The sequence below is a fragment of the Podarcis erhardii genome, assembly GCF_964252035.2.
Source record: "Podarcis erhardii genome assembly, chromosome: 7".
In the NCBI taxonomy this organism is placed as follows: Eukaryota; Metazoa; Chordata; class Lepidosauria; order Squamata; family Lacertidae; genus Podarcis; species Podarcis erhardii.
The window spans coordinates 91,957,981-91,980,762 of NC_138511.1; the positions used below are offsets into that span (position 1 = coordinate 91,957,981).

General features: G+C 46.1%; 1 protein-coding gene across 1 annotated transcript; it reads right to left on the reverse strand.

Moving 5' to 3' along the window:
- Positions 1 to 518: 518 nt before the first annotated feature.
- Positions 519 to 21,479, reverse strand: CAPNS1 (calpain small subunit 1). The gene is made up of 11 exons (XM_081869610.1): positions 21,357 to 21,479; positions 15,659 to 15,881; positions 8,493 to 8,526; positions 8,116 to 8,205; positions 7,387 to 7,444; positions 7,063 to 7,127; positions 6,645 to 6,713; positions 5,748 to 5,826; positions 4,338 to 4,454; positions 3,279 to 3,337; positions 519 to 1,690 (listed from the first exon to the last, which is right to left on the reverse strand). Exons 2-11 carry the CDS (start codon positions 15,862 to 15,864, stop codon positions 1,664 to 1,666), a joined length of 804 nt encoding a protein of 267 aa, XP_081725736.1. The 5' UTR covers positions 15,865 to 15,881; positions 21,357 to 21,479; the 3' UTR covers positions 519 to 1,663.
- Between the last annotated feature and the right edge of the window lie 1,303 nt (positions 21,480 to 22,782).

The window sequence follows — 22,782 nt, forward strand, 5'->3', positions numbered from 1 at the left end:
GGACAGGCAGTGGGTGATCCTTTTCCCTCGAATTTTCAAAATTAGACAAATTTACAAAAAAATAATAATAATCCAATGCAGGACCAAACTTTCCTCGTGATACCCATTCTGAGCGGGGTACATCAAAACAGGATGTTGGAGTGGGCAGGCGTAAAAAAAAATAATAATATTTGGACATCCCTCCAGGGCTGGTATCTAAAAAAGCCGGACTTGAGAACTGTTTGATTTCAAAAACCACATTCAGAAATTCAGCACTAGAGGCAGATACTGGCGGGGGGGGGGGGGAATTCTCTACAGATTAAAATGGGAAGGCACCAAACAAAACTCTTTCACCAGTTAGTTTTCTGGATTCCCAAGTGGGGGGAAACCCTACTGTAATACCAAGTAGGGCCACTAGAGGGTGATAGAGCAACATGGTCAAGGAAATCTGTTCTAGGAATACTTCTCATTCAAGGCACAATATACTGTGTATGTATATATATATATAGAGAGAGAGAGAGAGAGAGAGAGAAAACCAGTTGTCTTTCTACTCTTTTATTCCTTCAAAATGCATGCATAGAAATTGCATATGTATTGCAAGTATAGAGCTTAGGGGGGGGGGGAGTCTGCATGGCAGTCTAGTCTCCATGCAATTTGCAAAAATAAAAAAGGGTACTACATTGTTTTTAAACTGCCAGGAAGACTGCGGTTGCACAAAGCAAACATTTCGCAGTTGCCCTTGGGCAGAATCATACCAGCTGTTCCTTGATTTTTAAAAATATTTTTTAATAAACAGCAAGCCTCTATAACTGGCGTTCCTTAAATAGTTTTGGGTGGACTTCGGCTGCTACTGACCTATTGCTTTTGAAATTGAATCCATGCAAAGTGCTACAGGGGCTCACTCCCCGGTTTATAAATGGGGGGGGGGGGGAATTTCCTTCATTTGTGGGATGCGTACTGTTGCCTTCATGTCAGTCTAGTCCGACTTCCATCACAACACTAACTTGCCCATAACAAATGGAGTTAAAATGGCAGACTACAGGAAGTGTTGGATTTTTTATTCCTGAATGATTCTCAAGGATTAGTGGGGGGAACTCCAGCCACAGTGCAGAATTCGCACACGGAACACACGCAACCGCCGTTGCAATCTTGCCACCAGCCCAGACACAGGTCCCCCAAGGAGAGTTGTGGCTTTGCTAAGGGTAAGAATTTCATATTCAGGCCCTCTCAGCTCCCCAATTCCTGAAATGAAGGCAATTGTTCCGTCGTGAAACTATAGCGAATTATAGAATCTGCACGGGCACCGCGGTAAACCGAGCCAGCCTGGGGAAAGGAAAAGCAAATACCACTGCAAACTGGAGGCTTCTTTTAAAAAGACACCCACCCGCTGTTAGTAAACAAAACAGTTAACGTAAATCTGTATTAGCAATTGCTTTTCTAATGGAGGTTAAAAATGCAAAATAAAACAAACATAGTAAAAGGGGCCCCCTATTGTTGTTTTTTTTGCTTTAGCAAAGGGAGTGGAAGAGAAACTGAAAAAAGAAAAGAAAGGGATTTATTAGAGACTGTCCCGCGTCGAAGGGAGGACTGCTGGCCAGATGTAGCATGGAACTTCTAAAAACAGTCCAGAATAGGCTCGGTGATGACGGAGTGGGGGGAGCGCGATCCCACAGGCGGGCCGGCCTTACGAATACATGGTGAGCTGCAGCCACTGGGGAAAAGAAGACGAACGTCACTCTCTACATCCTCTCCAAGTTTCTAGTCCTCATTTTTCAAAGCATCTCAGCAGCCCAACTCCTTCCCCATCTGCATCTCTCTGTCTCCTGCAAGCTGGTCTGTTGCTTCCCTATCCTGCCCCATATCTCCCCGTCTCACCCATAGGCTGTTTACGCCCCAGCATCTCCTTGTTCTTTTATTTCCCTCCTTGGAAGCAGAGCTCACGGCAAAAGCTTTTCCTGAGCCAAACTATAGCAAGTTTGCCTCCCGCAAATCAACGGGAGACTCAGCTGCTCCCTTCTCTTTCTGCTGGGCCCAGGAAAATAAGCCCCGTCTGCACCGTGCGTTGAAAACGGTGTCCCACCGCTCTGAAAAGCCATGGATTCCCCCAGGGAATCCTGGGAACTGTAGTCCGTTAAGGGTGTTGAGCGTCGTTAGGAGACTCACAGAGCTACAACTCCCAGAATTCTCTGGGAAGAGGGATTGGCGGTTGGACCACTCTGGGAACTGTAGCTCTGTGATGGCATTATTATTATTATTATTATTATTAAAATTTTGTTGTTTTATCTTGCCCAAGGCAACCCAAAGCAACTTACAACCAGCCAGACAATCGGCCCCACATAAATACATTAAAAGCAAGAGGAAAGAGAAATACGTTAAAACCATCCCAGGCCACAGATAGTTTAAGGCCAAAGGCCTGGTTATAAAGGGAAGTTTTCAGCTGGCACTTGTAATGAAGGTGCCAAGCAAGCCTTCCTAGGTAGGGCATTCCACAAACAAGGAGCCACCACAGAAAAGGCCTATTTTTGTGTTGCCACCCTCCAGACTGGAGGGGTCCCCTAAGGACTCTCGGCAGCCATAACAAACTGCGGTTCCCAGAATCCCACAAACGGTGTAAGATTCTGACTGAACATTAGTCTGAATGTCCCGATGGCAAGAGCTGTTTGAGAATGGACCAGACTCCCTCGGGTGGTGATATACCGTATTTTTCGCTCTATAAGACGCACCAGACCACAAGACGCACCTAGTTTTTGGAGGAGGAAAACAAGAACAAAAATATTCTGAATCTCAGAAGCCAGAACAGCAAGAGGGATCGCTGCGTAGTGAAAGCAGCAATCCCTCTTGCTGTTCTGGCTTCTGGGATAGCTGCGCAGCCTGCATTCGCTCCATAAGATGCACACACATTTCCCCTTGCTTTTTAGGAGGGAAAAAGTGAGTCTTATAGAGCAAAAAATACAGTATTCTCCTTCATTGGAGGTTTCTAAGCAGAGGGTGGATGGCCATCTATCAGGGATGCTTCCACTGTGATTCCTGCATCCCTTCCAACTCTACAATTCTGATTTGTTTTGTATATTTTTTATATTATGCACCACTTTGTGGTGCTTTTTAAAAAGTGTTTTTATAAATGCTTTCAAATAAACAATAAATGCATGTGGTCATTTTTTGCTCGGCTCATTCCTTAGCAACCCTAACCCTTCTGTCCCCAAGATCTTTGGATCCTTGCTGGGCTTCCACGCTCGGTGGATTCCCCCTGCTCAGCTCCCTTGCCCTGGAGTGGAACGAGAGTCGGACATTCTCCTTACCTCCTTCAAGGTCACACGGATCTGCCCACTTCCATCCCTGTCCAGAGATTTGAAGGCACCTGAAAGCAGAACGGATACGATATGATAATCTTTATTGTGATTGTCCCATACAGAACAACAAAATTGAAAAAAATCTACATCAGACATTCAGAAACCAACAAGCCTGCTATCGCAGCTATCCCAGCTTGGTTGGCACTCTAAAAACTCTGATACCCCCTAATTAAATACAATCTACTCCCACACAGAGTACCTTACACTGCGTTTAGAACCAAAATCGCATTTGGATAGAAACTGTTTCTCAGGCGGCTAGTCCTAGTCTTTATAACCCTGGACCTTCTTCCAGAAGGCAGAAGCTGAAAGAGATCGTTTCCGGGGTGTGCACTATCCTGCGCTATCTCTGCCGCTTTCTTATGGCACCTGGAAGCGTAGATTTGATCCAAGGTGGGAAGAGTGCACCCAATTATTCTCTCTGCAGTCTTTACAACCCTGGACAGCATTGTTTTTTCCCTGACCGTGCAGCTCCCAAACCACACCATAAGTTAATACTGTACGGTGGTACCTCTGGATATGAACGGGATCCGTTCCGGATCCCCGTTCACTTCCTGAAGCGAACACAACCCGAGTCCCCGCGTCTGCTTGTGTCGCGATTCGCCGCTTCCGTGCATGTGCGTGACGTCATTTTGAGCATCTGCGCATGCACGAGCAGTGAAGCCCGGAAGTAACGGGTTCCGTTACCTCCGGGTCGCTGCGGAGCGCAACCAAAAGTGCTCAACCTGAAGCACATTTAACCCGAGATATGACTGTATCATCACGGAAGGCTGTGGTTCTGCACTCAAGAGCCATGAAGTCCGGGGATCAGTGATGCCCTCAACCCAGGCAGTATCAACATTCACACAAGTGGGTGCAAAGACTCCCGTGAAAAGGCAGCCAGCCTCAGGGTGGGGTCACCAGAGGCACCCGACCCAAATCCAGCGGCTGCTCGAGACAGCTCTTTTTGGAAAGGAAACAAGGGACCCGCATGGGACCCCTCTAGCAGAACCCCTGGCGATGCTGACTTACGAAACATGGCGTCCAGGCGCACCAAACAGCTGATGAAGTTGTCAAAGTCCATGTTCCCGTTCTCATCCGAGTATCTGCGCACGATCATGCTGTACAACTGCTCATTCAGCCGGAAGCCTGGCAAGGAAAGGGGGGAAATTGGAGGGCAGGAAAGAGGGAGGAGCTAGTCAGAGAACAGCTCTTCTATTATTATTATTATTATTATTATTATTATTATTATTATTAGTTGTTGTTGTTGTTGTTGTTGTTGTTGTTGTTGTTGTTGTTGTTTATACTTTTCAAGTTTAAACATTTCATTAGTTTTACAATCAATTTAACATTTCAGTCCCTTCCCCTTTCTGTGGTTCCTTAAATTAATAACAACAACAACAACAACAACAACAATAATTTATTTATACCCCACCCATCTGGCTGAGTTTCCCCAGCCACTCTGGGCGGCTCCCAATTGAGTGTTAAAAATAATACAGAATTAAATATTAAAAACTTCCCTAAACAGGGCTGCCTTCAGATATATTCTAAAAGTTGTGTAGTTCTTTATCTCCTTGACATCTGATGGGAGGGCGTTCCACAGGGTGGGCGCCACCATCGAGAAGGCCCTCTGCCTGGTTCCCTGTAACCTCACTTCTCGCAGTGAGGGAACCGCCAGAAGGCCCTCGGCGCTGGACCTCGGAGTGGCCAAAGTACTGGAGCCTCAGCTTCAGGATCTGTCCTTCCAGTGAGCACTCAGGGCTGATTTCCTTCAGAATGGATCGGTTGGATCTTCTTGCAGTCCATGGGACTCTCAAGAGTCTCCTCCAGCACCATAATTCAAAAGCATCCATTATTCGGCGATCAGCCTTCTTTATGGTCCAGCTTTCACTTCAATACATCACTACTGGGAAAACCAGAGCTTGAACTACACGGACCTTTGTTGGCAAGGTGATGTCTCTGCTTTTTAAGACGCTGTCTAGGTTTGCCATCGCCTTTCTCCCAAGGAGCAGGCGTCTTTTAATTTCGTGACTGCTTTCACCATCTGCAGTGATCATGGAGCCCAAGAAAGTAAAATCTCTCACTGTCTCCATTTCTTCCCCTTCTATTTGCCAGGAGGTGATGGGGCCCAGTGGCCACGATCTTTGTTTTTTGATGTTGAGCTTCAGACCATATTTTGCGCTCTCCTCTTTCACCCTCATTAAAAGGTTCTTTAATTCCTCCTCACTTTCTGCCATCAAGGTTGTGTCATCTGCATATCTGAGGCTGTTGATATTTCTTCTGGCAATCTTAATTCCGGCAAGGGATTCAACACCCTTTTAACAAACTACAACTCCCAGAATTCTTTGGGGGAAGCCAGGACTGTTTAAAATGATGCCGTAGTGCTTTAAATGTATGGTGTGGATGGCGTTTTTTAGGTACCCAATCACGTTTGCCCCTTACCTGCTGCCTCAAAGGCTCCTGGGAGTTCGCTGCTGCCGATGGTTCCAGATCGATCGGTATCAAATTGTTTGTAGATGCACTGATGTCCGGAAAACCCCAAAATTGGGGGTGGGGGTGGGGGGAGGAGAGCAAAAAGACAGGTAAGGCAAATAGGACAGCTAAACGGAATAATGTCCTCACCAACCCAAGACTCCACAACAGCCCAGGGTGGATAAAAATCCATGATTTCTTTAAAATAAAAATTTTAAAAATCATTTTTTTAAAAAACTTAAATCAGATTTTTAAAATAAAATGCTTTTGGAGGAAAAATCTTTCTAAAGATAGTTTTCTGTTTAAGTTACATTATAGTCCAAAGGCTATTCATCAGGAAAAAGGAATTTGATTTAAGTTTTTCATGTGTGCTAAAACTCAGTCTAAGCTTTTTTTTTTAAAAAAAAAAAAATCGTTTAACCACATCGGTTAACAAACATGGATACATATGCTATAATGTTATTGTTTTAGTTAAATAAATTGTTTGAATTGTTATGAAGGAAATGATTATTTTTCTCTTTCCAATGAAGTACAGCAGAAAAGTTGTCCAAATTTAAACAATTTCGTAATTACCTGCCTGTGTATTTCCAATAGTATAACCAAATCAGTCATTTTTGACATAACTGTAAAAACTACTCTGAAAATTTATGATTCCAAAAATGAAACCTTCCTTTGGCTGTAAATATTAAGGGGATGCCAGCAAGGTTGAACCTTTCTGTAAAATGGATTTAAATTAAGTCTTACTGACTAGTGATTTAAATTGTGATTTAAATCAATTTGATTTAAATCAAATCCACCCTGCCACAGCCCCATCCCAAAAAAGGAGTGTGCTAGATGCAAAAAAATTAAAATAAAAATTCAATTTACCTGCCACTTCTTGATGTTGTTCCACAGGTACTTGAATTCCTCAAAGCCCAGTTTTCCGGTTGTGTCGCTCTGCACAGGGCACAGTCAAGGAGCAAAAAGCCACAAGCACCACAAAAATCACACATCCACCGTTTCGTTCAGAATATTTTTTCCTTGTTTTCCTCCTCTAAAAACTAGGTCAGTGGCTTTGTTTCAACCCCCACTGCCTTCTTTCAAAAGCACAGTCAGCTTTTCCCCCCTGGGCAATTCAGCTCCGGGGACCAGGCATTCGCCCCATAAGACGCACAGACATTTCCCCTTACTTTTTAGGAAGAAAAAAGTGAGTCTTATGGAGCAAAAAATACGGGGTGTGTGTGGGTGTGTATGAATGTAGAGGGAGCAAAACCCAGACCCAGATCCCAAGCTGGGAAGAGGATACGTCCATGACGGCCACCATGCTGCGACAAGTGTCAATCCCAAAGCCGTCCGTCTTCAAGTCCGGATCTGGAAAGGAAAAGGCAAAAGGGGGTTGAGACCAATGGTGGAATCAGAAACCGGAAGCGCCATCCAGCCGGGGTGGACGGGACTTGGCTGTTGGGACCTCATCTTCCACTAGCTCCAGCCAGCAAGACCAATGGTCAGGGGTGATAAGGTTTAATAGGTACTGAAATAATAAATATGAGACACTCCCATCAGTGTTGGCATCCCACCGGCTCCCAATACCACCCCTATAGGCCCCAAGGGAAACTAATCTTCCACTTACGTCGTGTCACCACTTTGTTCAGGATATTCATGAGTTCTGTGGCGCTGACTTCCATGTCCTAGGACAAAAGAAAGGGAATGGTGTCGGCTGCAGCGCAAAAGGGAAAGCTCAGAGCCTAGAGAAAGTTGTTTTGCATTTCCCATGTGCATTTTACTCAGACGTAAGGCCCACCGGATGGGACGCGGGTGGCGCTGTGGGTTAAACCACAGAGCCTAGGACTTGCCGATCAGAAGGTCGGCGGTTTGAATCCCCGCAACGGGGTGAGCTCCTGTTGCTCAGTCCCTTCTCCTGCCAACCTAGCAGTTCAAAAGCACATCAAAGTGCAAGTAGATAAATAGGTACCACTCCGGCGGGAAGGTAAATGGTGTTTTCGTGCGCTGCTCTGGTTCGCCAGAAGTGGCTTAGTCCTCCTGGCCACATGACCCGGAAGCTGTACACCGGCTCCCTCGGCCAATAAAGCAAGATGAGCGCCGCAACCCCAGAGTCGGCCACGACTGGACCTAATGGTCAGGGGTCCCTTTACCTTTAAGGCCCACCGAGTTTGCAGAGAAAACTGCAGCGGGCAGCTGCCTCAAAATAGCAGTGCCATTGTGCTGGATGCAACTCAAATTCATAGAATCATAGACTCCCCCGCCTTAGACTTCTTTCCCCCTCATCAGCCAAATCCCAGAAGCAACAGGCTAGTCCGCAGTGTTTATGGAAAGGCCACCAGGGGAGAAAAACACTCACGTCTCCCGCCAGCTGCACAAAGAGCTTCCGGAACTGCCGCTGTTCTTCGCTTTCGTTGGCTTCGATGTTGGAAAAGTGGCTGCGAGGAGGCTGAGAAGAGAGAAGCAGAGAAGCACGGAATTGGACGAGGGCCGAAGCTTGGAGGGAGAGACCCTGCGCAGGAAGTCTGGAAGGACCTGAAAAATCCCATGCCTGGGAAGCTTGAGAGCAGTGTAGGCCGGGGCGGGGGACGGACCCAGCCTGCCCAATTCTATTCAATAAAATCCCAGGCAATGGCCAAAATCAAACTTCGGGCAGCTTCCTGAATTGGCAGCCTGTCTCCAGCGCAAGCGGCAATGAATATTGCGGAACAAGAAAAATGGAAATGAAGGACTTACCGGAGGTTCCGGGTTGTACTGAGCAGCTGCTTCACTGATGGACGGCAAGCATGGAGGAGAAAAAAGATAAACGCGATCAGCGGTGGGTCTTTCAAAGCATCGCCACGGGAATGGATGGTTCAATACGAGCTGGACTACAATTCCCATGAGCCCCAACTGAGGTTTCCCTGGGCCTCACCCAAAAGCTATATCCTGCTCTTCCAGAATTCATAGAGGAGTTCATAGAATCAAAGATTTGAAGAGCTGGAAGGGACCCTGAGGGTCATCTAGTCCAACCCCCTCCAATGAAGGAATCTCAGCTAAAGCATCCATGGCAGATGGCCGTCCGATCTCTGCTTAGAAACCTCCAAGGAAGGAGAACGCACAACCTCCCAAGGGAGCCTGTTTCACTGTCAAACGACTCTTACAGTCAGAAAGTTCTTCCTGATGTTGACTCGGAATCTCCTTTCTTGTAGTTCGAAGCCCTGGGTTCGAGTCCTACCGTCCAGAGAAGGAGAAAACAAGCTTGCTCCATCTTCCATGGAGGTTGGGCAGCCATTTGTCGCGTATGATCTAGGGCAGTGTTTCCCAACCTTGGTCCTCTGGCTGTTTTCGAACTACAATTCCCATCATCCCTGACCACTGGTCTTGCTAGCTGAGGATTATGGGAGTTGTAGTCCAAAAACAGCTGGAGGCCCAAGGTTGGGAAATGCTGATCTAGGGCAGCGGTTCTCAACCTGCGGGTCCCCAGCTGTTGTTGGACTACAACTCCCATCATCCCTGAGCTCTGGCCTTGCTAGCTAGGGGTGGTGGGAGTTGTAGTTCAAGAACATCTGGGGACCCACAGGTTGAGAAAGGCTGATCATGGGGGCTGGACTAGATGACCCCCGAGGTCCCATTCAACTTTTTAGTTCTATGATTCTATGTGTGTGTCTTTATTTCATAAAGTATATACACCGCTTAATTGTTGTTGTTTTTTAATATGGTTTACAAAACAGCAAAACTGAGAAAAAACCACAACGATACTTTAAAACAGGCATCCCCAACCTTCGGCCCTCCAGATGTTTTGGACTACAATTCCCATCATCCCTGACCACTGGGGTCCTGTTAGCTAGGGATCATGGGAGTTGTAGGCCAAAACATCTGGAGGGCCGCAGGTTGGGGATGCCTGCTTTAAAACATACAAAAATTAGAATATTAAAACAGATTAAAATTTCTTCAACTTTCCACACACCTGGGAAGACTGGTCTAAACAAGGTTTTTACCAGGCATCAAAATGCAAGGAAGAAAAGAAAACAACAGTAACATGTCTCTCTCTGTGTGTGCGTGTGCATTTGCAAATTTTAAACCAAGCTTCTAGCCCTCATGGTCTCAGAGAAAAGCTTGGAATGGTGGGAACATTGCTTTCAGAAAGCTCAGAAGCAGAGCTGACTTGGAGTCATCATGTCTCATGATGTGGCCTTATTTGCATACAGGATAGCTGGAAAATTCCAAGTATGATTCAGCAGGAAAAGGAAGAAATAACTCATTCCCCTCCCAGACCGACAATTCACAGAGAGGTTTAACAGTCAATCCCTCTCAGTGTTAGAAACTCAGTTATACAGTGGTGCCTCGCAAGACGAAAAGAATCCGTTCCGCGATTCTCTTCGTCTAGCGGTTTTTTCGTCTTGCGAAGCAAGCCCATTGACAGCTTAGCAGATTAGCGCTATTAGCAGTTTAGCGGCTTTTAGCGGATCAGCTGTTAAGCGGCTTTTAGTGGATCAGCTGATAAGCGGTTTAGCGGCTTAGGAAAAGGGGGGGGGAAGGGGGGAAACCCGCAGGAACTCACAAGACATTTCGTCTTGCGAAGCAAGCCCATAGGGAAATTCGTTTTGCGAAGCGCCTCCAAAACGGAAAACCCTTTCGTCTAGCGGGTTTTCAGTCTTGCGAGGCGTTCGTCTTGCAGGGCACCACTGTATAATCTAATCGCCAAATGGCACCTTAGACCTGGGTTACGGTCGCCACAATCTTCCCCCCCGAAGATTATTATTATTAATTTTTTTAATACATTTTTATTGGGTTTTTTAAACATATCATTTCCAACAGTCATATAAAATAACTTTTTATCTTATACAATGTTTTAGACTTCTATCAACACCTCTGATAATTTTTCGTTCTTTATCACTTATTTCGCATTTCTTAATTTCACTATTACTCTTAATTGTCATTAACTAATAATTCTCCTCATAGTCTTTCTTGCAATATTTCAAATAATCCTCCTTAAAAAACTTCTTGCAGTCCTACTAGCCTAATCTGTTCATTACAATTAGTTTTCAAATAGTTTGTATATTTACTCCAGTCCTCTAAGAATCTCTGATTCCTCAGGCTTCGAATCCTTCCTGTTAATTTATCAAGTTCTGCATAGTCCATCAATTTCATCCTCCATTCCCCCCTGAAGTTTATTATTATTATAACTATAATTATCACTATCAACATATCTTTACCACTTTATATTTTAAATAAGAAGTCTCAAGTTGACACCTTAAAACATCAAATCAGACAATCCAGAATAAAACAAATTCAGGCTCCAAAGAAAATATCTCAGATCCTTCTCTAAGTGACATTTGGCTTTTCCCAGTCACCAGCCTGGTATCCAGAGATATCCGCAATTTAACCCGTGCCAGTCCCAAAACAAACCCGGCTGATTTCTGTTTCTTCTTCCCAGGGAACTCTGGGAATTGTAGCTCTACGAGCCGAACAGGTGTCTCCTTACAACACTCAGCGCCCTTAACGAACTACAATTCCCGTCATTCTTTGGGGCGGAGGGAAGCCATGACTTTCTAAAGTGGTACCATGGTTCTTTATATATATCTGAAGGAGCGTCTCCACCCCCATCGTTCTGCCCGGACACTGAGGTCCAGCTCCAAGGGCCTTCTGGCGGTTCCCTCATTGCAAGAAGCCAAGTTACAGGGAACAAGGCAGAGGGCCTTCTCGGTGGTGGCACCTGCCCTGTGAAACACCCTCCCACCAGATGTCAAGGAAATAAAGAACTACCAGACTTTTAGAAGACATCTGAAGGCAGCCCTCTTTAGGGAAGCTTTTAATGCTTGATGTATTACTGTATTTTAATATTCTTTTGGAAGCCGCCCAAAGTGGCTGCGGAAGCCCAGCCAGATGGGCGGGGTATAAATAAATTATTATTATTATTATTATTATTATTATTATTATTATTATTATTATTTAAAGGTAAGGGGTGAGTGTGGTCCCAAACACCTTCCTCCACTCATGAGCCCTGGACTTCACTCCCAAGAGTCCAAATCTCAGTAGCAAAGCTGTAAGTGGTACAATAATAACTGCAATCCTCAGTATGTTTACCCTGAAAGGAGTGTCCCAAAGTTAAGTGGGACTCACTCCCTAGGTAAGTGTATTTGGGACAGAAGCCTGACTCTTCTTCTGATAGAGAAGACCTGGGTTTCGTCCCACCTGCTGGCGGCTGTTTTGCTTGTTGACCCAGGTTTCCCTGCATGCTAGCAAACCAGTCTGACGGTAAACACGAACTAGCCGTTCAGCTACCAGCCCATCTCTGCAAACAGTGGAAGGAAAGGTACTCATTGGCAAAATACTGTATTTTTCCGTGTATAAGACGCCCTCTCTTTTGGGGAACTAAAATTTAAGAAAATGAGGCGAAATTGTCCAGAGTTGTTTTTTGGGAAGAAGGATTGCCCAGAGTTGTTGAGCAAAAGCTACCAAACGTCTTACCGCTCGCCACCAGCAGCTGCCAATCACCCACACGAACGCCGAAGACAATCTCAGGCTCGCGGCAGCAACCAGTCACTCGCCCCCCTCTGCACTCCCATTGTATAAGATGACCCCAATTTTTAAACATTGATTTCACATGAAAATACAGTGGTACCTCTGGTTGCGAACGGGATCCATTCCGGAGGCCCGTTCGCAACATGAGCAGAACGCAACCTGCGTCTGCGCGTGTTGTGATTCACCACTTCTGCGCGTGACGTCATTTTGCGCGTCTGGGCATGCACGAGCAGCGAAACCCGGAAGTAACCCTTTCCGGTACTTCTGGGTCGCGGCGGGACGCAACCTGAAAACACTCAATCTGAAGCAAACATAATATTTTTAGAATGTGTGAATATCTGATGGTTTGATTGTTGATTGTTGTTAGCCGCCCTGAGCCCGGCTTCGGCTGGGGAGGGCGGGATATAAATAAAATTTATTATTATTATTATTATTATTATGAGGTATGACTGTACTCGTCTTATACACAGAAAAGTACGGTATTTCCCAGTGGAGAACTTTGCTTTTCCTTAGTCCTCAGAACACACATAAACCCCTTTTGCTTTCAAGACTGGATAGAAGGAGAAGATGGAGCTGGGAGCTAAGGGGTGATATGATAGCCATGTTCAAATATATAAAAGGATGTCACATAGAGGAGGGAGAAAGGTTGTTTTCTGCTGCTCCACAGAAGCAGACACGGAGCAATGGATCCAAACTACAAGAAAGAAGATTCCACCTCAACATTAGGAAGAACTTCCTGACAGTAAGAGCTGTTCGACAGTGGAATTTGCTGCCAAGGAGTGTGGTGGAGTCTCCTTCTTTGGAGGTCTTTAAGCAGAGGCTTGACAACCATATGTCAGGAGTGCTCTGATGGTGTTTCCTGCTTGGCAGGGGGTTGGACTCGATGGCCCTTGTGGTCTCTTCCAACTCTATGATTCTATGACATTGCTCTCTCTCAGCCACACAAACAGAAACACACACAGGAAATAAAGCAAGGTGACATCTGAACCACACACCCACCCCAGATCCAGGTTCCTAAGCGATATTTCATTTCAAAATAAGAAAAAGATCTTGGGCATTGAGCTGATTTGCAAGTTATTATTTCAGTTCTGGAAGCCTAATCCAAGATGTGTGCAATGTAGCAGCTCAAGGATTTTGGAGAAAATAACTTTGCACGTGCTCAGAGTTCCTCTCTTCTTTCATATCCCTCCTCATTTTTCAGGCTGGGACTTGGCACTAATAGCGGGTTCAGGGTCAGACCTTTGACTCAGATGAATCCATCTGCTGCCTTAGTAGCCTAAATAGTGAAATCTCCAATCACATTAGGAAGGAACTGACATATTTTGATTGGTGGGATCCAGTGAGAACTGTGGCTGGATGGATCCCAGATCGCTGGGCCATTTTTATGTTGCCCTGCCACAGGGTGGCAGACAAGGTATAAGGCCATAATAATTTATACCTGCATGCCTCTGCAATAATTTGGGTTGCGTTAAACGCTTGGAAGAAAAACTACCACTGTCTTCCCTTTCCGGTTACCTGGTAAGCAGGCAAGTGGCTATTTACAAGCCAGTTACATAAGCAATATAATAAACTCACTAACTGCCAAAAATTTGGGAAAAAAGAAATAACACCGACAAAAAAAGAATGGCAGGATAAATTATTTGACTACAGTGAACTGGCCAGACTTACAGAGGCAATTAGGGGGTCAGTCCAAGCAAAAATTTCAAAAAGAATGGGGGAAACATAGAGAACACCTTAAAAAGCAGTCCCCTCCAATTAATACTTGGACTTGTTTCGATTAACTTCTGCAGGATAATTTATGGTACTTAAGTTAAAAATTGTATTAAAAAGGGGGGGGGATAACAAACTATGATGGAGATAGTTTACTAAAAATGAAAAGAGAACCGTGTAGAGAGGATGAAGGAAGTCAACTGGAAGAAAGGAAGAACAGAAATATGGGGGGGGGGTGTTGTTCGCTATTTGTTTTGTATATATCTAGGGCAGTGTTTCCCAACCGGTGTTCCGCGGCACACTAGTGTGCCGCGGGACGTCGGCTGGTGTGCCGTGGGAGGGAGGCGAGTCGGACGCCCCGTGCTCCACGCAGGGAGCGCAAGGCTTGCGGGCAGCAGCCTGCAGCGCGGAGCACGGGGCGCCCTTCGGAGGACGCCCCGTGCTCCACGCAGGTGTCCGCAAGCCTTGCGCACCCGGGGGATCTCCCCCCGGGAGCGCAAGGCTTGCGGGCAGCAGCCTGCAGCGCGGAGCACGGGGCGCCCTCCAGAGGACGCCCCGTGCTCCGCGCTGGTGTTGGCCAGCCTTGCGCACCCGGGGGATCTCCCCCTGGGAGCGCAAGGCTTGCGGGCGGCAGCTGGCAGCGCGGAGCACGGGGCACCCTTCGGAGGACGCCCCGTGCTCCGCGCTGGTGTTGGCCAGCCTTGCGCACCCGGGGGATCTCCCCCCAGGAGCGCAAGGCTTGCGGGCGGCAGCTGGCAGCGCGGAGCACGGGGCGCCCTTCGGAGGACGCCCCGTGCTCCGCGCTCGTGTTGGCAAGCCTTGCGCACCCGGGGGGCGCATGGGGCGCCCTGAAACAGAGGGTTCCCCATGCTGCGGACTGTAGCCTGCCGCCGGACGCGCGGGGCGCCCTGAAGCAGAGCGCCCCTCGCGCCAGGCAGACATGGGCCAGCCCCACAAGCTCGGGGGACAGCGGGGAGGCGCAGCACCGCCATCCCACTGTTCCCCGACCTGGTTTTTTGGGGGGGAAATAAAGGAAAAAAATTTTTCCTTTATTTCCCCCCTCAAAAAAGTAGGTGCGTCCTATGGGACGGAGCGTCCTATGGGACGAAAAATACGGTACTTACTATTTCATGATAATTATAAAATACTTTCTTTGTGTTTATTTGATTCCTATTAAAGAGAGTTACTTTATATATAGTCAATATAGGCACAGAGTTAATTTTTTAAACATTTTCTAATGGTGGTGTGCCTCGAGATTTTTTTCATGAAACAAGTGTGCCTTTGCCCAAAAAAGGTTGGGAAACACTGATCTAGGGTACGTTGTTATGGATTATTTGTACAGTCATACCTCAGGTTACAGCCACTTCAGATTGCGTTTTTTGGGGATATTGACCGCCGAAACCCGGACGTACCGGAACGGGTTACTTTCGGGTTTCGGCGGTCGCGCATGCGCAGAAGCACTAAACCGCGCTTTGTGCATGCGCAGAAGTGCCGAATCGCAACCCGCGCATGCGCAGACGCGGGTTGCAAACGCTGTGGGTTGTGCCTCCCGCATGGATCATGTTCGCAACCCGAGTGTCCACTGTATACTTTTTAAATTTGTTTTTGGTTATGGTTTTGCTGTTCTTTGTTTTATAAACGTTTGTGTATATGTTGTAAACAAACTCGTTTTTTTAAAAACTCACCTGATGGCGCTGATGACTCCTCCCAGGATGCCCATGGCTCCGCCTCCTCCACCGCCGCCGCCTCCACCGCCTCCACTCCCCCCTCCACCACCTAAAAACCCTCCGATAACATTGCCAATGTTGATGTTCGCTCCCCCAATCTTGATGTTGCCCCCTCCGCCGCCGCCACCTCCTCCTCCACCAAGGAAGTTTTTGACAAGGAACATTTTCTGAAGTGTTTTCTCTGTTTGGAGAAAAAGGAAAGTTTGTTTAACACCCACACACCCACACACAAACACACAACTTCTGCTTATTATTATTGAAGGGTTTATTATTGAAGGGTGCATATAACATCCTGCCAGAATGGGAGACAAAAGATGAAGAGGTGAAATCAGGGATGATTAAATGGGCAAACAAATTATGAACAAATTAAGGGATAAATTCACACATCTCTGAGTAAACTTCAAGGAAATAGGAAGAAACTTCCAACCAATGATAATATAATCCTGTGCCCACAGACTGGGAGAAGGTCCCATTGAAGTCAATGGAGCTCTTTCTTTCTTTCTTTCTGACTCACATTTATAGGATTACACTGTAAAGAACACCACAAAACTGGAATAGATTTCTGGATGTGATGTCTGGAAAATATTATGCAGCAGGGTGTCTTGCCTTTATTTATCAATTTACAGGGTGTAACACCCACCCACTCCAAAAAAGGGGGGAGAACCCCCTCTGCCTTTACCTCTTTTTAAAACTAAACTATGACCCTTCATATTTAATGCACATCACTTGGGAAGACAGGCAAACTAATGCCAGTGTACTGGAAGAAGCAAAGATCACCCGTGTCAAAGCAATGATTCTTCAACATCAGTTTTGTTGGACTGGTCATTTTGTTGGACTGGTCATGTTGTTCGGATGCCTGACTATCGTCTTCCAAAGCAACTACTCTATTCTGAACTTAAGAATGGAAAGCGTAATGCTGGTGGTCAACAAAAGAGGTTTAAAGACTGTCTCAATGCAAATCTTAAAAAATGTAGTATAAACACTGACAACTGGGAAACCCTGGCTTGCGAGTGCTCCAGTTGGAGAACAGCCTTGACCAAAGGTGTCCTGGGCTTTGAAGACACTCGAACTCAGGACGCAAGGGAGAAACGTGCTAGGAGGAAGGCACGCTTGGCAAATCCACACCAGGATCAACTGCTGCCCGGAAACCAATGTCCCCACTGTGGAAGGACGTGGGGATCCAGAATTGGCCTCCAAAGTCACTTACGGACTCATTGTTAAAACCGTGTTTATGGAAGACAGTATTACTCGGCTACGAGGGAAGAAAAAGAAGAAAAAGAATGGTGCATGTTGTTTAAAATGTCTCCATCCTGTTTTCTTTCCCAAAGAATACTCAAAGAGGTTAATAGTAAAAATTCCGCCTGTACCCAAAGGCTAGATATCAGCCTCATAGAAGCGTGCCTGAGAATAGTTTTTTTTTGGGGGGGGGTTACATGAAATGGGACCCCTCCTTGCAGGGGGGTGGGGGTCAAAGGCATAGCATGCAAACAAGGCAGCTGCTGGGTTGCAACAGTTAACCCCTCCCTGCCACAAACTCTGTATAGAGACTATTTTAATGCGGTGCACCCCCTCCTGGAGGAACAGGAGGAACGAGATCAGGGGATTTAGAAAAGCTCAGGGAAAGGTCTTTAGCCACGCTTGGAAAAAACAGGCTCAACTTAATGGTCACCGTTCAAAAAAGGTAATCACCACTCCCTGTACTTTTCCTGCATTTTATTTCCTACTGCCCTCAAGAGGGCCGGATTGAGGTTTGATGAGGCCCTCAGCTATTTTTTGTGTTGAATAGATGCTAGATGGTAATTTGTGGACCTCATAGGTATCTCAAGCCATTTGCACATGTTGCCGTACAACCAGTCCATGCAGAATGTGCGCACCCTATATATATAAAGGAGCAAAGCAGGGATATTTGAGGGAGCAGGCGAGCAGGCGGGGCCCATGACTTACATCATAGGAGCCGACACAACACAAAACATGGTTGCTGTACGTAGGTTTTATTTTATTTGTTTTTTATCATATATTTTGGAAATGTACATGCAGGTTCTATTTTCCTTTAAATTTTATGGGGGCCCCAAGAGAGTGGGGCCCTAAGCTATAGCTTGTTTAAAGCTAAAGGAACCCCTGACCATTAGGTCCAGTCGTGGCCGACTCTGGGCTTGCGGCGCTCATCTCGCTTTACTGGCCGAGGGAGCCGGCGTCCAGCTTCCGGGTCATGTGGCCAGCAGGACTAAGCCGCTTCTGGCGAACCAGAGCAGCGCATGGAAACGCCGTTTACCTTCCCGCCGGAGCGGTACCTACTTATCTACTTGCACTTTGACGTGCTTTTCAACTGTTAGGTTGGCAGGAGCTGGGAGGGAGCAACAGGAGCTCACCCCATCACGGGGATTCGAACCACCGACTTTCTTATCGGCAAGCCCTAGGCTCAGTGGTTTAACCCACAGCGCCACCCGCATCCCTATAGCTTGTTTAGCTTATGCATAAATCTGGCGCTGGTCCTCAATCTTAACCATTCCCACCCCCTAACCGTGTGCGTATCCATTTGTGCGTGATTTCATGTGTGCATGTGTAAACCTGCAGCTCAGGATAACCCTGCATTCAGGTAGAAATGGACTGGGGTCCAGAAACGTTTCTGCCATATTTGCCAGGTGTTGGACTAGATGACCCCCAGGGACCCCGCTCCCATATCTATGATTCTATGAAATATGCTGATCTTACAGGTGCCATGAAACTCTTTGTTGGTTTTTGTTTTGTTTAGTTTTTGCATGTTCAACCTTTCCGGGGAAGGGTTATTTGCAAATCTCGTCACACCCGAACAGCGCTAATTCTGGTTTTAAATGTTGGTGGCGAGGAGCAGAGGACACAGAGAGGGAGTTTGGGCGATCGGAAATTATTCTGATCCCATATGGACAAGGAAGGGGCAGCGGGGAGGGAATGCAATCGACTTTTCCTGCTCTAAGCACTCCTTGTCCCCACACCCTCCCACACTACTAGATCTATAGTAGATCTAAACAGTACTATAGAACTATACTATAGATCTAAACAATACTAGATCTGCAGGGCCTGTAAGACAGAGTTGTTCCGCCTGGCCTTTGGCTGGGAGCCAATTTGATTCCCTCCCCCTCTTTCTTTTCTCCTGTGATGAGGCTGCATTTTAATATTTTAATGTTGTATTTTAATCTTGTTTTTAAGTAGTATTCATTCAACTTGTTTTTATTGCTTGTTAGCTGCCCTGAGCCCGGCCTTGGCTGGGGAGGGCGGGGTATAAATAAAAATTATTTTTAAAAATATTATTATTATTATTATTATTATTATTATTATTATTACTACTACTACTACTACTACTACTACCTGCGAATCCTGACATCCAGCCTCCCCAAACCTAGTGCTGATGGGAATTGTAGTCCAAAACATACAGAAGACACCATGTTTGGCCAGGTGTGTGTGTGTGCATTAGTTGGATAAAACTGCTCAGACTTCCCCAGTTACTTCCTTCTCCCCAGCTAGTAAAATCCGCATTTTTCTTTCCAAAGCTGCAAAGACGACCCAAATACCCCATGTTTCTTCTTTTTAATCTCATTTTCCACTAGATTGTTAAACACCCCCCCAAAAAAAAAACCTAAAGAAATCACTTAAGAGCAGGACCCTCTAAGAAACATCGCTGGCGTTTGGAGAAAGGAAGGCATTTAAGAAATGTTTTTGGAGCACCAGTTTAAAAACAGAAGCTGGAAATGTCCGTTCCAACATTCCTGTCTTGTGGGTTTTTGTGTGTGTGTTTTTGGAGGAACTTTGCAGGCCGAACAGCCTGGCGTGTCTGTCGGGTGGAGTGAAACCGGATTAACTGTCCCAGGCTCCTCCTCGGAAGGAAGTCTGGGGTGTGCAGTTCTGCCGGCGCTTACGGATCTGCCTGCCAGTTAGCCTCCTGATTGACGGCCCTGCCTACAACTCCCAGGGTTCCCTGCGGTTACAAAAAAGGGTTTTCTGTTTAAACTATGGGCACATCCACACATTCAAAGAATAGCAAATGCGCATTTAAAGCACATGATTCCCCCCAAAGAATCCTGGGAATCATAGCTTCCCTTCACAAAGCTACCATTTGTGGCGCCCTGAACCAAACTACAGTTCCCAGCATTCTTGGGGTGAAGACATGCTCTTTGAATGTGCATTGAATATGCTTCAAATGTACGGATCTGCCCTTTGTTGGGGTCCTGGGCACGTTTACCTGGGAGTAAGCTCCACTGTGCGCAATTGACTTCCCACCCCCACAAAGTAAAAAGGTTTCCTGGAAATTTAAGAATGCTTCGGAATAAAAGGATGGTTTGGCGTGTGCTTCCGCTCCTGAAATATAACAAAAGTGGGAGATGGCTGCACTGAAACCTTGAGATCTGGGCCGGGATCCAGACCATTGCAGCAGAGTAAAATGCTCCAACACAAGAGGAACCCTCCCCAGTTTGGAGAGCAGCTCAACACAGAGAGCAGGGATCGGTTGACTTCGCTGGAGCTAATATTTTGCAATGGTTTGTGGAGGAGTTTGCAATAGTGTTGCCTAGGAGAGAGAGAGTGTGTACAGCCCTATCGCCAAAGGAGCTGTGAGAATCGTAGAATTGTCGATTTGGACGGGATCCCAGGGGTCATCTAGACCAACCCCCTGCGATGCAGGGATCGGGGCTAAATTGGGGCAGTTTGGGGCTGGGAAAACACACACAGAGAGAAGAATCCCTAGACAAAATTTCTGCAAAGTATTAAATCCTGTAAGGTGAATGGATTAAGGTTACCAGACGTCCCTGTTTCCTGGGGAAAGTCCCCGGATTTACAAATCAGTCCCCATACAAAATCGATTGAAGTTGTAAAGTGTCCCTGGATTCACTGAAAAAATCTGGTAACCTTAGAATGGATCCCTTACTAGATTATCTTGCTCCCAACACCATATGCGTCTCATTGTAGACCTCATAAAGTTCCTGGAACTTTTGAAGGGTGGTTGGGAGGCATCGTTTGTGGAATGGCCTCGGATTGGGTCCAAGGGCAACAGATCCCAGGAACGGATACAGGACCCACAACGGAAAAAGTTGGGCGGGAAAGGAAAAGCATTCCCAGTGGGAAATCACCAGATATAGGGGGATCCAAGAAAAAAGAGGGCTATTGTATCCAACTAAGGTCTACTCAGAAAAACACCCATTAAAATCAATGGGCCGAGGTGAGTCGTGTGCATTAATCCCAATGGGTCTACTCTGAGTAGGGTTGACAATGACGACAGCCCGGGTGATTTAGGGTGGGTGGGTAAGAGATCTCCTTCGAAGGAGAGGAGGTGTGTGTGAAAAGGAAGGGCGAGTTTTGCGGCGGGGGGGAGTAGATTACAAAACGGAAACTAATGCTGAGAGGGAGAGAGAGATAGAGCAGGGAGGGATCTAGCGCGCGCCGGATCGTGTCCAAATGGGCTCCAGGGGATTTAGAGGGAGGGGAAATGGACAGTGGACAAGATTTAGGGCAAGGGAGCCAGAGGAGGCCCAGTGGAGGAAGTAGATCCTCCCCGTAGTTATTAATGGGGGGACCGGGATCCACCCGCGATCTCCCCAAGGGATCCACTGCCTGGAAGAAGAAAGAAACCCCAGTTGGTGCCCAGAACCAGCCTGCAGGTCGGGATCTGCTCCCAGACTCCTCTTACCTTGGGGCCGAGGCTGCTGCGGGGTCGCTTCTGCTGCGGGCGGCTCTCCGTCGGGTCCGCTGCGGGATCTACCACGCCCGAGCGAGTCACTGCAGCGGAGCCGCCCGGAGGGCGCCGCGGGGTCCTAGCGCCCGCCCACCGGCTGGAATCCTCTGCTGGGGAAAAGCTTCACCGGTTGAATTTCCGCCTGCCGTGCCAGAAATAAAGAAAAGAGACAGAACGAGGTTGAGATCGGCGTTAAATGACTCTTTCTTTTCTTTTTTTAATAGTTTTTACTGAATTTTACAAATGTTATATTCATCACAATTCATGTTTTCAACAAAATAGTATATAAATCCCCACCTTTCTTCCCCCAACCTCAACTTCGGGTTCATTAAGTATTTCCTTCTCCTGCCTGTTGTCTTTTAGTTACATTTTATAATCTTTCAGTTAAATATTGTTACAGTCGTTTCAATTTTTTTAATCATCTTTCCCATATTACATCTTATCTTTTTTGTTTGATTGTTTTCTTCATTGTGAGTCGCCTTCTTTACAATAGTTCTTTAAATACAGCATAAACAGTTCCCAATCTTTCTTAAAATCTCTCTTATCTCTTAGTTTCCCCTTACATGACTGTTTCAAAAGGCTAGATAGAGGTCCTTTTTGAATGTGTGTGTGTGTGTGTGTGTGTAAATATATTTCAATTTAAATAGAAATATTTGTGAGTAACAGACTGGCCTAGGATGTAACTATGTGAAATTGTATAATATTATGGATTGAAGTCAAAATGAAAAGAAATAAAGATGTTAATTGAACAAGTAAATCTTTTACGAAAATAGTGTTGGAAAACTGCTATGATGAACTATTTGGAAACTCAACCAGGGGGATATGAGGAGGTCACTTTACAATGATAACAAAAGTGGGATTATAACAGTTAAGATAAATGTTTTGTGTGTCTGTTTGTTTTTTGATCTTGTAATGTTTTTCTTGTTTGTTGTTGTGTTTGTTAAAATATTGGAAAAACAAATAATTTTTTTTGGAAAATATATATATATTTCAGACTCCCCTTTCTCATCCCCACCCTTTCATGACTTCCCAGCATGCCCTGCCTTTTGCAGGCTCGCAGCTGCGGGGAAAAATGACTGGAGGTGTATCCCATTGAGCTCAGTCGAACCTCCAGCTTCCAAGGCAGTCTACCACTATGAATTGGCAGGCGCCGCTAAGAAACAACACACCGCCTTGCCTTCACACACCCTGCTGATGGGCTTGTCCGTTCCATCATTTATTTCTAAAAACAGTTCTGTAATAATAATAATAATTTATTATTTATCCCCTGCCCATCTGGCTGTGCTTCCCCAGCCACTCTGGGCAGCTTCCAACAAAACACTAAAATATAATAATCTATTAAACATTAAAAGCTTCCCTGAAAGCCTTCAGATGTCTTCTA

Coding starts and splice junctions, on each gene's coding strand:
- CAPNS1 (XM_081869610.1), bottom strand. CDS start 15,864: ATGTTCCTTGTCAAAAACTTCCTTGGTGGAGGAGGAGGTGGCGGCGGC. Junction 6,714..7,062: donor GCATGGTGGCCGTCATGGAC/GTATCCTCTTCC, acceptor TGCCCTGTGCAG/AGCGACACAACCGGAAAACT. Junction 3,338..4,337: donor GCGCCTGGACGCCATGTTTC/GTAAGTCAGCAT, acceptor TTCTGCTTTCAG/GTGCCTTCAAATCTCTGGAC.